This window comes from Symphalangus syndactylus, chromosome 13, assembly GCF_028878055.3.
Source record: "Symphalangus syndactylus isolate Jambi chromosome 13, NHGRI_mSymSyn1-v2.1_pri, whole genome shotgun sequence".
NCBI classification, from domain to species: Eukaryota; Metazoa; Chordata; class Mammalia; order Primates; family Hylobatidae; genus Symphalangus; species Symphalangus syndactylus.
In genome coordinates this window covers 119,796,035-119,812,827 of record NC_072435.2, presented here as the reverse complement: position 1 = coordinate 119,812,827, position 16,793 = coordinate 119,796,035, and the positions used below count along the sequence as shown (strand labels likewise).

At 43.6% G+C, this 16,793-nt stretch overlaps 2 protein-coding genes across 11 annotated transcripts in view; both read right to left on the bottom strand.

Moving 5' to 3' along the window:
- The window catches only part of RFLNA (refilin A), a 331,789-nt gene that overhangs the window by 302,396 nt on the left and 12,600 nt on the right, over nucleotides 1–16,793 (bottom strand). The gene's annotated exons all lie outside the window — the stretch shown is intronic.
- The window catches only part of ZNF664 (zinc finger protein 664), a 42,017-nt gene continuing 27,278 nt past the window's right edge, over nucleotides 2,055–16,793 (bottom strand). For 4 of the 9 annotated variants that reach the window (XM_063614733.1, XM_055238040.2, XM_055238034.2 and 1 more), the window contains 2 exons: nucleotides 6,054–6,114; nucleotides 2,055–5,948 (listed from right to left, as the gene is read on the bottom strand). In XM_063614733.1, coding sequence (XP_063470803.1) covers nucleotides 4,564–5,349 — 786 coding nt within the window. In that variant the 5' untranslated portion in view covers nucleotides 5,350–5,948; nucleotides 6,054–6,114 and the 3' untranslated portion in view covers nucleotides 2,055–4,563. Of the gene's footprint in view, nucleotides 5,949–6,053; nucleotides 6,115–6,255; nucleotides 6,381–6,768; nucleotides 6,985–7,843; nucleotides 7,966–12,507; nucleotides 12,566–13,934; nucleotides 14,052–16,793 lie in introns of those variants that run through there. The other 5 variants (XM_055238037.2, XM_055238036.2, XM_055238035.2 and 2 more) reach the window with 5 other exon arrangements.

Genomic DNA, 16,793 nt, shown 5'->3' with positions numbered 1-16,793 from the left:
TGGATTTGTTCATGTGTTTTGTAATATGTTAAAATGAGAATGATAAAATTCTTAAGTTTCAACTTATGATTATAAAGTTATTCTACTTCATGTACATTGAGAGTGGAAATAAAGATATCCCAGGCCTCTCTGCCCCTTAGGGGTTTGGGTAAACTTGACTCAAAACTCCATTAATTCCATGGCCTGTAGAAGCTTTTAGCTACCCTGAAGATTTCTGCATATTCTGCACATTCCTTGGAGCTTGTTCTCAGGGGCACCCTCTTCTGGCTCCTACATTTATGTGTAGTACTTACGTGTTGCCCCATTTCACCCTGGATACAGCACTCAGCCCTTCCACCAGTTTCCATAAGAAATCCACCATGCCAAACACCCCTAACTTTAGGGAAAGACTTTGTGGTCACGAAGTTTTCTACACAAGAGCTCAGAACTTCAGACCATCCTACTCCACCCTGGTCCCCTCTCCCACTCAAGTCTACCCTTTGTTTTCTTACCTCCGACTACCCCAGGAGATTCAAGTTCTCTCTCTTATCATGTGGAGCAATTCAGCCCTCTCCAGGTCCTACCCCAATTTTAGATATCCAAACCCACCAGTGCTCAGCAAAACAAAAAGGAATCCAAATAACATGACCCTTTTTCCTCAATAGGCAACTGGGAATAGGAATTCATTGTATCACTAAATGCTAGGCATTTTACATTTATTTACTTCTCCCAACATTTCCATGAATTAGGTATTTTCAAAATCATTTTAGAGATGAGAAACTTGAGGTTTAGAAAAATTAAGAAAATGAATACGGTTAGATCAAGTGCTGTACCATCTTCATTTTTCCTCTTTTCCTCTAATCCATAGATCTTAACTCAGCTTTGCTATTTATATATGGCTCTTGCCCTGTAGTAGTATCAACCTTTCTCATCTTTTCCTAGATTTTACCACTGAGTATATTTTCCATCTGCTTCTGATACTTGCTTTCCATTCACCTAGTTTTTCAAATTTCTGAGAATATCAGTACATTGTATAAAGACTGATAAATAATTCAAAAATTTTAAGAACAGAGCCAAGAGCTAGAAGGTCCCTTGGAAGGCATCATGTCCATGCTCACACAACACAAAGTAATCCCTCTTCAATTTCTGAGATGGCCTGACAAGCCGTGCCCACGTTCTCACACAGTAGACTATCTGAATGTTGGACTCTGATGCAAAGAGTTCTTCCTATCTGAAAGAGGCAATCTGCCGTTTATTCAGGCTTCAAAGTTAGAAACCATGCAGTCATTCTGGACTTATCTTGGCTCACACCCTAAATCCTAGCAGGCACCAAGAGTGATCCCATCACAGATGACCTAACCCTGCCCCCACCCCCCACCCCCATCAGAAGGGCTAGTTTGGGTTGCTCCCATCCCAATGGTGGAACTGCAATGCAGACTTGTCTCTCAAAGCTAGTAGACGCCACAGCCAGTCAGACTGTTGACTGTGGCACAGAACGTGGGCCCCCTCTGCTTCAGCTGACAGCACTTCACGCCTTCCCGGGCATGGGCTGCGGTCAGCAGGGGCCAGGGCAAGGCTTGGAGGAACTGCCAAGGGGCACCAGGAAGATCACAGAAAGCACCAAAATGGATCACCCAAGGAAAAGGAATTAGCTGCCAATATTTTAAGATTAAATTGTGTGTGAAAATCAAGGTTGGTGTTTTCTTAGAAGAGCTGTGGGCCTGTATTCCACCGTGAACACAGAGCTGCAGCCGAGCTGAGGCAGTCCTCTCAGTGGACTGTGCTCTCTCCAGTTGGATTATTCCTGACCTGAGTCATTTATTACCTGTCTGGCTGTGACCTCAGACCAAGGTGTCCTCACACCTTGGTGTGCCTGAGAAAGGCCCATTCTAGGCTCGTTGTCCAGATGTGAGTATCAACAGCACCCCCTCCCTTCACTCTCAAGTGCTCAGTTAGGACAATAAATTACATGGTCACCCTGGGCTTAATGTGCAAGCCAATTCTCCACCACACACCCATACCCATACTCCCACATACGACCACTGAATTCACACAACTACATGTCAAGCACAGAACCCTGTTATAAAGCGATTTTATTAAATTGATTTGGACATACTGTAGGTCAAATAATATTTTCTGAAGATAACAATTATGGACTTTAAAGCTCAACATAAAATTAGTAGCTTCAAAAGGGTTAGTCATATTCCCCAGCAACAGCATGATAAAATAATTCAACTATGTAGAAATATAGAACTCTAGGACTAGCTGGAAACTCGGAAATCATTTAGCCTAATGTTCTCATTTTGAGAGAAAACTAGACTCAAAGATTAAGCAATTTGCCCAAGCTCACATACCTAATAGTAATAAAGCTAGAAATCAAACCAATTTTTCCTAAAACTAAAATTCTATCAATGATATTTCAACTGGCTCTCTATCAACTAAAAGTCTAGGCTTTTCTCTAATGCTCCACGCTATTGTGACATGAAAGAGTGATAAGACACTACAGTAAATCGTACTTGTGGAATTCAGGCCTGGAAGGGGCTTCAGCAAATAACTAAGCCAGCCCTCTCTTTGTAAAAAGGAGGAAAAGTACGTGAAGTGACTTACCAAAGGCTTGTTAGCAGAGATGTCTGGATTAAAATCCAGATATTGACAAATTCACCCCCAAATCCCATCTCTAGTTTCATGGCCCATCCACTAAATCGTGTGCTCCTTTTAAATCTCCTTTATGCGCTGAGGTTTTAGTTATACAAAAACCCCTTCCAGTCAAACAGAAAAAATTAATTCAAATATGGAGAGAAAAATCAAACTTTCAGTATTTTTGTGACTATTTTGAGTAGTTCATTTTCCAACCTCTTAGTCAGCTGACAGACACCACTAACCTGATCACCTATTTCAGAGCTTCAAAGATCCTTAATTTCCCCAAAGACTTCCTGAGCAAAAGGACTACATGTGGGAAATCAATGAAAACAGGAATGAGAAGAGAAACAAAGTTAAAAATTGGTTGCTTTTGTTCCTGTCATTGGGGACTTTTGGTCTTCTAAACATTCCTTGAGTTCCTCCACATGAGTTTTTAATATCAATCTAGCAAAAATTAAAACAAACGAAAAAAGGCCTATGAAAATCAGGACACTGAGCACCTCGGCATCTCTCCCCCTCCCCACCGCTCGCGAATGCCAGTGCTGGCCTGTTCCTTAAACGCACCAGCTCATCCCCCAAAGCAGCCTGTGTGCTCTGCCAGCGAGTGCTGCTTCTCCTCTGGCCTCAGCTCAACATCCCACTACGGAAAGGCCTCCCTGACCACTAGCTAATGTCACCCCACCCCCACCCCAGCCCACCACTAAATCATCACCCTAGTTTATTTTCTTCATAGCACTTAATCACTATCTCAAACTACATTATTTATTTGTTTACTTATCATCTGTCTCCTCCACCAGAAGTAAACTCCACAAGAGTAGGGACCTTGTCTGTCTCATCAGTGGTATTTCCAGCACCTAGCACAGTGCCTGGCATATAGGAGGTGTTCAATACATATTTGTTGAATGAAGAAAAGAATGATGGATTAATAAAGACGTTCATGCCTAAAAAAGAACTGATACACAGTAATCAATGAAGGGGTATCAAGAACTCCTATGCATTATTGCCCAAGATTACAGAAATAGAAATGAAACATTAGTGACTCCTCCTACCATCCACTTCTCATAAGGTCTCCCTAGCTAGGAAGGAGTGCCATCTGTTACCAAAGGAGCCCAGAGGGCAATTCTGGATGAAGAAAAGCTCTCATTTTGCTTGCTTCTTCCTCCCTGCTATTTACATTCAGCTATTTCCAAAAAAATTCAAGTGAAAAATATGTGATGCAGCCACTAGAAAATAAGTCTGAGACAGTGATGAGCAGAATCCACACAAATAAAAAAGGTTCAAGGACATATATGTCTGCCAATGACTTTTCTGATAGGCTAAGTGAATGGGTATTGAGTCACCTAAAATCTAAAATGAAAGTTAATGCCATCTAGGAAGGGATGGATACTCATGGGGATTTTGAGGACATATAGGTAGAGTGGGTTCAGAAATAATAGGATATATGGAAAGATAGGTAGGGGCTAAATCAAGTGGTAACCTCAGAAATACCAGAAGGTGATCTTAGTGGGAGCTGTCTGTTTTCCAATGCATTGCCAGTATGCTCGAATAAAGAGGAAGGAAGGGCATGAGCTCCTCAAGGGGGAGTATCTGGGATAGCTTTTAAGCAAAGCATAGATAGAAGGTGACTCAGGAGGCCGGGCTATGATCGTGGCTTTTTGTGTAGTCTTTCAACTATGGAGGCATCGCGCTGGAATCCCAGGAAGCGACATCTGTGACTGGAACCTGAGAGCCATCCTGGGCAGACGCTCAGAGGTCCACATTCAAAGTCAACCTGTGGAACACACTTGGCATGAACCAACAAATCAATCTCACATATGCCTCCTCAGAAACAATGTTCTGCTAGGGATTGCTGTAAATATTTCTTGGGTCAATGTAGGTATATACAGGGTTTCCTTCCTAGTGGCACTTATGGGTTTTAAGATTTTAAACTCTTAGCAAAACGTTTTATATAACTGATATTTTGAGATGGTTTCTCTCCTTTGTGTGGACTCTCTGGTGGATGCAGAGGCTCGTACTCTGACTGAAGGCCTTTCCGCACTCATCACATTTAAAAGGTTTCTCTCCTGTGTGGACTCTCTGGTGGATGCACAGGCTCGAACTCTGACTGAAGGCCTTCCCACATCCACAACATCTATAGGGTTTCTCTCCAGTGTGGACTCTCTGGTGGATGCAGAGGCTCGAACTCTGACTGAACGCCTTCCCACACTCATAACATTTATAGGGTTTCTCTCCTGTGTGGACTCTTTGATGCATGCAGAGGCTGGAGGTGTGCCTGAAGGCCTTCCCACACTCTTCACATTTAAAGGGCTTCTCTCCGGTGTGGACTCTCTGATGCATGCAAAGGTTTGAACTATTACTAAAGCCCCTTCCACACTCACTACAGACATACGGTTTCTCACCTGTATGAACTCTCATATGAATTTGAAGATGGGAGCTCCAATTGAAGGCTTTGCCACACTCGTAACATTTATAGGGCTTCTCCACTGTGTGGATTTTCTTATGTCTATTAAGTTTTGTTGTAGTGCTAAAATCCTTACCACAATCATCACATTTATAGACCTTCTCTCCTGTATGGTCTCTCCAATGAATATGAAGTTCTGATATATGAAAGAAACCCTTATCACACTTGTCACATTTATGGGGCTTCTCAGCTGTGTGAATTTTCTGATGCATAAAAAGATCTGCTCTCTCAGAGAAAAATTCCCTACACATGGGGCACTTGTAGATCATTTTTCCTATTTGGTATCGTGATTTGGAGGAGAAAATTTCCTTACAATTACTACAGTTACAAGACTGTTATTTCATAGAGTCTCTTATTTGGCCATTTTGGCAGTCTATCTCAGGCTTGCTCTATTAGCTAAGTTTAAGGTCGGCCTAAGCTTTTCCCTGCCTGTCTTTCTATGGAAGGTTTCTTCCTGCATAGTGTTCCTCACTCAGTATTATTATTGATTATAAAGTGACATTGACTTCCACGTGAATTCTATAACTCATTAACATAGAACTTTGTTTTAGATCCTGAGTTGTCAACATTCCAAGGGGCTCTCAAAGTGCAAACCTTTGCGTTTTTGAGCCCCTGGAATCTTCCTCTTGTAGAGTAATCTTGTACTTCTCACTTCTAGAAAAAGGACTGTACAGTATATCCCCTGTATCGAAGGATGAGATACTGCTGGCTGGTCTCGAGCCCCTGCAGTTGCCCCTTGAAGAGTCAGTTTGGCATTCTGCCTCCTGCACATCAGATAGGAAAGCCTTTCCAGCAAGCAGGCTCCTCGGGGTCCAGGTATGGCAAGCCTTGCTTTGGGGAATTCCCTACATGGGTATCGTGCCGTCTCCTGTAATAGAAACGTAAATAAATAAATTGAAAATGCTTTTATCTGGAAAACTGCTATTGATTCCAAAATTAATTTTATATAAATGTGACAGCAGTTAACACAAACCTTTTTTGGTCTTGAAGAAGCTCTCTTATCTTCCAGAGATGTGTCTCTTGGATTTGCAGGTCTGAAGGAGAGAATTTGTAGATATCATGCTCCTGTTTACAGCTCAAGTATATAATCCAATTACAACCACTCATTGTAATTATCTGAGCAACATCAAGGGGAACATTATTGAAAGAGAAAAGAAATCCTCAAAAAGACCTACATGTGAGTATGAAAACCAGCTGTCCTGTACAAAGGAACAATGAAAACGATCTCCACTTTGAACTTCAGAAGGTACAACATTGCTGCTTTTGGAGATAAAACATCGTATTTGACTTGCCTTCTAATCTATAGAAAGAATAAGTACATGATGTGTTCGTATCAAATGTCATTCTCTACTTGTCTTCAATGATTTCCTGATGTACTTAAAATAAAATCCCAATCCTTAACTCAAACACCTGACCTGCCCCTCTCCCCACCTCACTCCTTGTGATTCCTACCTCTGGCTTTCTTTTTCAGCTCTCAAACACCCTAAGTGTTTCCTGCCTCGCGGCCTTTGTACATGCTGTTCCCAGCACTTAAGCCACTCCCTCCCCTACTTTGTGCAGAGCTTTGTGGGTCAGCTGCCCCTCCCCTAACTAAAGAGGCCCCCCGGCTAGACTCTGTTTTCATCTCCTTTGATTCCTTTAAAGCCCACACGACTTGTAATTATCGTATTTGTTCCCTGGTTTTTAACCTGTCTCCTGTACTAGGATGTAAGTGCCATGAAGGAGGAACTGTGTGCGTTGCTCTCTGTTATAACTTGGCAATGAGAGGTGTTCAGTGAATATTTTCTGAAAATCTATACAGTACTTCAGGACACCCTCTGGCACCCACACACGTGTCCTGCTTCATTCTGGTGGAGCAGATAAAGGTACATTTCTTAGTGCCTTATTTCCAGTCTTTTGATAGCCTACAGGGGACAAAATACACAACAAATAGAATAAGGAGGAGATAAAAGAAGAAAATAAATCTCAAAATATTCACTCTGAAATCTTTTAAGGTTTAGGACTATGTTTTAGCAATCTTTTCATTTCTTTTATTCTATACGCAGTGACACTTTAAAATTAACTAAATGAAATCAATAGGTCTTCTTAAAATAACACTTTTAATATGTTCCATACAAAGAGAACATGAATGGGTGTTTGAGGAGATGTAATGTTAAAATGTAAAATAAACTGGACTGCTTATAGGTGAAAGTGTTACAATTACAAAATTCAATTAGGTACCCAAAATTTCTGCAAAAATGGCTGTATATCTACAAAAATTATGTTTGCATCTATCCTTTGTCCCAGTAATAATTCTAGAATATATCCTAAAGACACATTGGTAAAAATAGGAAATGACTGATACACCCAGTTATTCACTGAGGCAGTATTTGGCAGCAAAACTGCAAGCAACCCAAGGCCATCGATAGGGAACTAGCCGAATCGAGTATGGCACCTCCTCATAAGGCAAAAAGGAAGGAGGACCAGCACTGTGCACTGACATGGAGTGAACCCAGGTCACACTGTTAAGTTAAAAAAAAAAAAAAAAAAAGTAAGGTACACAATAGTATATGTTCTATGCTACCGTTTCTGCAAAAGAGGAAGGTAATACATAAACTCTGGCCTGGCACACTGGCTCATGCCTGTAATCCCAGTATGCCAGGAGCCCGAGGTGAGAGGATCACTTGAGGCTAGGAGTTTGAGACCAGCCTGGGCAACATAGGGAGACCCTGTCTCTACAAAAAAAATTAAATTAAAAAGTTAGCCAGGCATGGTGGCACATACCCGTAGTCACAGCTACTCAGGAGGCTGAGGCAGGAAGATGGCTTGAGCCTGGGAGTTCAAGGCTACACTGAGCCAAGATTGTGCCACTGTACTCCAGCCTCAGCAACAGAGTGAGACCCTATCTAAAATAAAATATAAAATAAATAAATAAAATAAATAAGCATGGTGAAAGATAATTCAGAATTTAATTTAATGATTACTTATGGGGGAGAATACAGTTAAGACTTCTCTGAGTATACTGTTATATAACTCTGGAAACATATGTTTCTATAGTTAAAAAATAAAATTAAATGAATGTTAAAACAAAATAAAGAGAATAAACCTATCATGTTGGTGACATAGCCACAAATGGCTTTTGAGCATAGTATACTGATTGTACATACCTAGAACATATTCTTTTGACAAATAAGCTGCAAAGAAATCACACTTCTTTCAACAATTTAACTGCTACTGGTGTATTTTAAAGTAGGTTAATACAAATAAGTAGTTTATGTTAAAGTTGTTAGGAGCCAAGATTCAATGTAAGAAAAATTAGATTTAAATATAAAATCAAAGTTAAGAAAAAATTCTGTAATATAAAATTTGACTCAGAGATACCAGTTTGAATTCACTTTTTTTTTCTTTTTAGCTATCACCAAAAAGACCTGGGAGCAATAAGAAGCGATAGCAATGAGCACACCTAGAGCCCCTTCCCTTAAATCCTCTCCCCACCAAGAGGCAAGGGGTCCTTGGAGGAATGGCTGGGTTCAAAGCCAGAGTAGCACTTACAAAATGAGCTTGGGACATCTTGTTATGCCAGAAAGCATGAGGGCCGTGCCAAAGGAACACAGAGCCAATTATGCAACGGAGCATCAAAAGGAATAAGAAAGGCAATCGAGTGAGACGTATTAAATATACAAACCCCAGGAGCTCATAATGACGGTAGAGAATGGGGAAGAAAGAGACAGACAGGCAGGCAGAGAGATAGAGAGACCCAAGGCACTGAACAAAATCGGAATTAACTAGGGGCCCAACTTTTTACCCTGAAAATTGGTAATTAAATGGAGAGAAGCATCTATCCTATTTCCTCTGTGAACTCTGTTTCAAGACAAAGAAACAACCAGCTAATATGTGCATTCTCCTCATCAAACACCTGATTCAGACCATGAAAAGCAATGGGTGAAAAAAGGGGCTGGAAGGCTGATCCGAGACTTGACATTGCCAGGATCAGGCTGTCACCACCTGAAGCCAGGGATCGATCTTAGTATGACTCAAAGAGGAACAACCAGACACCTGTGCCTCCTGCTGTGGTGCAATGGGAAGCACCCAGCACCCCCTGAAGACATTCTTGCCAAAAGACTGAAGTAAAACCTAATCAAGCCTCTGGAGCTAATTTTTAATGGAAAGAACTGAAGGGACAGAGGAACTACTAGGAAGCAAGCAGCAAAATATCAGAAGGTAAGCCACTCTACAGCACAACTGTCCTTTTTTTTTTGCAATAAGGACACACGGGGGAAAAAAGCCGGTAAGGCAGGAGTTGCTCTAAATGAAAGCAACTTGAGACATATCAGATGTAATCTGAGGACCTTCTTTGGAATCTGAAGCAAACCAGCTGCTAAAAGAGGACAGTCAAGGAAATGTGATTAGGGGTATGAGATTACACTGTGTGCTGTTAACTATGTGATCATGTCATTGTAGCTATATAAACCAATGTCTATAGCCTTAGAGATGCACGGTGAAGAACAGGAACAACAGGACATGTCGTCTGATATGTGTGACTTAAAATGCTTCAGCAAACAAACAAAAAAAAGGGAAAGTAAAAAAGGGCAGACAAAGCAAATGTGGTAAAATCATTGTAACCACTGAATCTAGGTGAGAGATAAACAGATGAATAAAATAGTCTACTCTAAAATATTCTATTGTAAAATACTGTATATGGTTGAAATTTTCATGATTAAAAAAATGTGTGAATGCTAAGATATTCCTTTCCTGCTCTTCTGGCAATGGCAAACTAATCCCAGGACCACCACATAGAGGGGCAACTGTGACTGAAACGAATATAATCCCCGAAACAGCTCTCATTTCCCCAGTCAATCCTGAGCACAGGAGAATGAGCACAGGAAGAGGTCTCTGGACAGCAGGCGAAGGCAGTGGCTGCAGGGCAGGGACAAGCAGAAGACAAAGGAAGCAGCACTGCGCTCTGCTCTTTGCCTCGCAAGCTAACCCCAGCAGGGGTGTCTTCCAGAGCCCCCTCCAGGAATCAAGCTGCCAGGGTTAGGGTACTCCTCCAGCCTAGCCTCGGGAGAGTCCAACTCTGCTCAGAAGGGCAACAGTTCAACACCAAGGTCCCTGACAGGGGAGTCCGACATGACCTCCCACCAGAGTTCTTCTTCAGGAATCAGGCACTGCTATTCCTTCCAGATAAAATTCTCAGACCTGTCTGTAAGTCTCACTGCACGGTGGGGGGATGAGAGGGGTAAGGTGCATTCTGTAGGAAAAAGAAAGATAAAAGAAACTCCGGCAAATTTTCCATGTGACCAACCAAAGAACAGAAAGGCCAACACACAGCAAGGATCTCCAGTACAGACTCGCCTAACACAGCCCCCACCCAACTCTTCCACACAGATAGAGGCAGCTGTAAATCCAGAGGCTTTACACAGGTTATGGAACCCCACAGAGCTCACAGATCCTGAACGCACCACGTTCCCAAGGCTGTCTCTCACTCACTCCAGACTCCCCCTTATGTCTCAAAATCAACATCCTACTGGGGCTTTCAAGGGGACATCTCACACGACTACAAGTCCCTCTTTCTGACCTGAGGAGGAAGCCTGCCAAGGACAAACTCAGAGCCTGCACCTGCAAGCTCAGGAATGCCCCCCAGCATCCTGTGCACTCGACCGACACTGGAGGAGAACTCAAACAACAAAATGACAGTGCAGCTGAAAACCAAGAAAACAAAAGCTTAAAATTTAGCCCATCTACCTCAAATCCTCACCTTTCATGAAAAGGAGCCTTTCCTCTCTCCCTGTAGTTTGTGATACCACAGAATACTGAATCAGTACTAGTATTTCAGTACAATTAAAATTGAGGGCAACTGGCTAATAAAGAACTGATGCTGAGATTCAAGGAAGTCAAAAACTGAGTCTGAAATTCAAGGAAACCATATCCTGAGAGAATACATGCTCTGGGCCATGGCATAAGAAAGGGGAACCTGAAGACGCGAGTACAGGACTAACAGGCTGGGAGAATGATGCTGGTTTCCCTTGAAGGCTGTTCAGACCAAAAGTTCCTCACTCTAGTGGCAGAAGAGGCGAACCCGCTGCATGGAGGGGGGACTACCACTCCAGCATAGGGCCGAGGCTGCAGGAGTTGGTTGCAGCAGCCCTAATGGGATGACCAGAGCATCAGAGGAATGCCAACTATTTATGTGGAGGTAGAGGTTGGTAAGCTACAATCGATGTTCCACAAAGTGGACTCTGAACTGGATTATATTCAACACAGGCTGGATATGAAATAAAGACTAATCACCTTGATTGGGCAGGAGAGAAAAATCCAGTTACACTCCTAAAGGAATTAGCAGCCATTCAGCCTTGACATCAGACTATGTCTGCAGTGTTCAGCCAGCAGATGCCGACTACTGAGCAGGAGGCCAAGTGCCTTGTCTGTCCTGCTCTGCACAAGGCTATGACCTCCATGCAAGAACTAGAGGCACAGGGACCCAGCTGTCACCACCAACTGAGGAAGAGAATAGCACCGCGCTGCAACTAACATCCCATTGCCAGGCTGGTAAAGAAAAGGGTGTGCAGAAAGGCACACTGGTGCAGAGCCCAGTGCCAGGGAGGTATAGAACAATGTCTTACAAGCACTTGGGACTGGCATGGAGACAGCTTGTTGTGGGGATGGGCCAGTGATGCCTTTAGAAAGACAGGGGATGTGAGACGGAGGGCAGACGCTGTATGAATGAAGTTCAGCCAAGAGAAGGGAACAGGAAAGAGGAACTTTAAAATGTATTCCCACTTAATCTTGGAACTTCAGGCCAACATGTTACCTAACACTACTTTGCATCTGTTTTCTTTTTATATAATGAGGATAATACAAACAGACATGCTGGCCTATCTCTCTCTCACACACACACACACACTATAAATTATCAACCAGTCAAAATGTGAAGTAACAAACTTTGGAAACTAAAAGATAGACAACTGTATTATATATTTACATTGTTTTCAAAAATGCTGACTGCATGTTATGGTAAGACTGCCAGCACCCAGTATGTGACCTGTGGTCATTCAACAAAACCCAACTCAAGTAATAAACTGGCTTCTTGTGTGAACAAAAAAGTAGAGAGGGTAGACAAAATAAGAACAGCAAAAAGCTCACGGTTTCTGAACCTGGGTTCAACCCCTGTGGTGACAGGCCCATAGGAGTACATTTTGTGTTTTTCTCTACTTTTGCGTTCATTTGAAATTTTCCATAATAAAATGTAAGCCAGTAAGCCTTTGCTTAAAACAGTGGTCCCCAACCTTTTTGGCATCAGGGACCAGTTTCGTGGAAGACAATTTTTTCACAGACTGGGGGCAGGGGTGATGGTTTTGGGATGATTCAAGTGCATTACACTTAAATTGTGCACTTTATTTCTATTATTATTACATTGTAATATATAATGAAATAATTATACAACTTACCATAATGTAGAATCAGTGGAAGCCCTGAGCTTGTTTTCCTGCAACTAGGTGGTCCCATCTGGAGGTGTTGGGAGACAGTAACAGATCATCAGGCATTAGATTCGCATGAGGAGCGTGCAACCTAGATCCCTTGCGTGTACAGTTTACAACAGGGTTCACGCCCCTACGAGAATCTAATGCCGCCGCTGATCTGAACGGAGGTGGAGCTCAGGAGGTAATGCAAGCGATGGGGAGCGGCTATAAATAGATGAAGCTTCACTGGCTTTCCCACCACTCACCTCATGCTGTGTGGCCTTGGTTTCTAACAGGCCATGGACTGGTACCCATCTGTGGCCCAGAGGTTGGGGACCCCTGGCTTAGAAAATCCCTGTATGACGATCTTAAGCCGTAAGAAAGAATATAAGAGCGTTCTAAATTACAGAGCTAAATAAACATTGCCTCTGCCTCCACTGACAACACCAACCTATGCAAGTCCAGCCATATCATTATACGGCTCAACATTTTTCACTTAGAAGTCTGTAAGCAATCTGTCCATCTTCAGTGAAACTCTAGCCTTTAACCAAAACATCCTGTTCCAGCTTTCTGCTCTGTTAATCCTATGGAACCTTTTCTTTGCTCCCTCAGGACCTCCAGTCCTCTTTCAATCTTTGTCCTACTAATGTGGCCCTGTTTGTCTTTACTTCCTGGCTTCCATGCTGGCTTGGGTTCCTTATGCCCTCCCTCCACCCAGGTTCACCTCTCTCTTTTGTCATCATCACTGTTTCCATGGCTACATTCTAGCTCTAGAAACTGTGCTCCCTCCCAAATCTGTGTTGAGCAACCCATTCTTGGACACTGGGTGCTCCCTCCCCTTCCAGCTAACTGGCTCCAGGAAGTTCAAGCAGTAGGCTTGCACCCAGTGGCCTGACCCTTTGTTCCCTGTCTGTTGTCCACAGCTTCTCTCTGTGCTCACCAGAACTCTCTGGCCCCACCTACTCTCAGTGACACTGCACCTTATTCAAACCCAACTCTCCACTTATCCATACACGCACCCAAGTGGCTGAATAATGCCAGGTTTATTTAACTCATGACCACATATCTCAAATGGGCACTGGAGTGCCCCTAAATTCCTCCAAAAGTCTTCAGTACACACATTTTCCCAATACTTTAAATTGCTACTTCATCATTCTCCTCTCTCTTTAAATCTCCCAAATCTCCCATCTTCCCTCTAACTCCTGCACTCGTGGCTAATAACCTGCCAAGAGCCTGTTTCTGATTAAGAAAATAGAAGCAGGCTGGGCGCACTGGCTCACGCTTGTAATCCCGTCACTTTGGGAGGCCGAGGCAGGTGGATCACGACGTCAGGTGTTCGAGACCAGCCTGACCAACATGGTGAAACCCTGTCTCTACTAAAAATACAAAAATTAGCTGGGCATGGTGGCACGCACCTGTAATCTCAGCTACTCTGGAGGCTGAGGCAGAAGAATCGCTTGAACCTGGGAGACAGAGGTTGCAATGAGCTGAGATCATGCCACTGCACTCCAGCCTGGGCGACAGAGTGAGACTCTGTCTCAAAAAAAAACCATGCAATTAGATGGCAAGCCCTTCATTTTCCCAATGCAAATCTACTAGGCCACCTGCATTCACACCTTCTACTCCAACAGGGGGTGCCCTGTTCCTGGGAAAGACCAGCCCTTCCGCTTGTGCCCGTGAGTGCACTTCCTGGGCCTTCTCCAAATGGAATCCTGTAAGTATTCCCTCTCATTGCCTCTGTCAATTCCATCCTAGCTATAGGTCCATTCTCATACAAACATGTTCTAGTATCTTCCTTCTTAAAATTGTTTTGGATACCACAGCCCCACACCTGCAGGCAGGTTTCTTTCCCAACATGCCACTGAAAACATGTTTCTTTCCCAACATGTCCTGCCTCTGTCAGGACAGGGCCCCAAGACAGGGCTGGAAACACCTGCTTTCTTAGCTGGCCCGTCCCTGCCCCTCACTAGCCACTCCTTGTTCCTTTTACTGCTGACTTCTCTTCTGTTCAACTTCTAAATCCTGGGGTGCTTCAGGGCTCCTGCTTGGGATCATTTCTTTTCTGAATCTATATCCTCTAAGTAATCTCACCAGTCACGTGATCTAAAATACTCTCTAGATGTTGGCTCCCGTTTTTATCTCTAGCCCTGGACTGCTCCATAATCTCTGCCGAAAAGCACTACAACCACATTTCCAAACCGAATCTCCCCTCAAACTGTTCCTTCCTCATTCTTCCCCATCTCTGTCAAGCGCACCAACATCCATCCAGACGCATTGTCCTTAATTCTGCTTTCCTCCAGCCCCACCAATGCAAATCACTGCACACTCTACCTCCTCTCCACAACATAACCCAGCCCTGCCCTTGCATCTCTCCATGGCCACTACAAGCTCCACCCTGTCCAGGCCACGGTCACCTCCTGCCTGCACTATTTCAACAGCCTCTCAACCACGGGTCTCACTGGCTTTCATTCTTGCTCCTCCACAACTGGACCTCTACCAGTAGTCACCCTTATCTTTTAAAAATATAAGTTAGAGAACATCACTGCCCTGCTTAATCCTTCCATTGCTCTTTAGAACACACATCCTCTCACTGGCTCACAAGCTGGAGGTGGCCCAGCCACCGCCTCTTTCCAACCTCACCTCCCGCACTCTCTGCAAACCACACATCAGCCTCCCTCGTCTCCTTTCTAGTCTTCAAGCTTGCCAGCCTCATGTGCCCTCAGTACCTTCACATGAGCCCCCTGCCCAGCTTCTTCCTGGTCCTCAGGGAGCTGGCATCTGCTCAACATCCAGGCCTCAGCACATGCGCTGTCTTCCCAGAAAGCGGCTCCTGGGCTTGTCAGTTTCAGTTGACTTACCTCTCTGCCCTCACACCTTTCTGATCACCTCTTTCTGCTTAATTTAATTTTTATACAGAACATTACCACTTACTGCCTGGAATTATTGTGCTCATTTTTGCACATGCTTCCTTTGTTGTGCTCCTCTCCCTGCTCTCTTGAATGCAAGCTCCTTGATCAGCAGAAACTGCAGAGAATTTATGAAATTTGTGAATCTCTAAAACTCCTTCATCTCTTTGTCTTCGAAAGTCATTCAAGCACCAAATGTTTACTGAGTGTCTAACCTATGTCAGCCTCCGTGCCTTCAGCAGTGCAGAATCATAGCCAGTCCCTTTCCGAGTACAAGCCACAGTCTAGTGGGGAGACAACGTTAATCAAAGGCGTCTACAAAGAAATGTCAAATAAATCTATGTGAAATTCTCCAAAGCAGCCCTGCACAGTGCTCTGAGCACCTCAGGCTGGGCTGGAAGTGAGGCTGACCTGGTCAGGGATGAGAGGTCAGGGGAGACCACTTTGAACTGATGGCTGAGCTCAGATCTAGAGGAGGCCTCTGCAGGGTGAAGAGAAGATACACAACCTGAGGGAAAGGCACACGTGGAGGACCATGGTGAGGGGCAGGAGGCAAGCATGGGACACAACAGGGCCAGCGGGGCTGGAGATGCTCAGTGCCAGATGAGAGGGTAGAAGCTAGGCATCATGATCTTTATCTTAGTAGCAGTGGAAGCCTCCAGAGTGGTTAGCTTTTGTTTTAAAATTTGGTAGTAACATCAGATTTCCATTTTAAATAGAAAACTGTAGCTAAAGTACAGAAATTAACGGATGGGTAGAAAGCAAGAGCATTTAGGGGTAAACATGGTAGGGGATCATCTTAGTCATCTGGGTTGGAAACAATGATCACAATCTGGACTAAAGCAATGGTGGAGATGAGAGAAAAATGTATCAGACTTGGTGACAGATTCAGTACAATGGGTGAGGGACAAGGAAATGCCAAGGATGACCCCCAGGTCTTTTAATTGAATAACTGGATGGAGACGGAGCCATTCAGTAAGACAGAAAACTCTAGAAAGACCAAGGTTTGAAGACAAAGATTGTGATTTCCATTTTAGACATGCTCGTGATATCTGAAAGTCGATGTCAAGGACAGCAGCTGGATGGATGGAACTGGCACTGAGATAAGAGATCAGGACTTTATAAGGTATACATGTGTGAGCCGTTAACATTTAGATGGTAACTTAAACAGGGGGAGAGAGTAAGACTGCCTACCAAGAACGAGTGAAAAGGGAAGAGGGCCCTGGGACTAAGCTATGGGAGACCAACATTTAATGACTGAGTTTGAAAGAAGCCAAGTAGAAGAGCACATACCGAATGATTCCACTTACAGAAAGTTGAAAAACAAGCAAATCAACTGATGCTGTTAAACAACAGAGCAGACAGAGG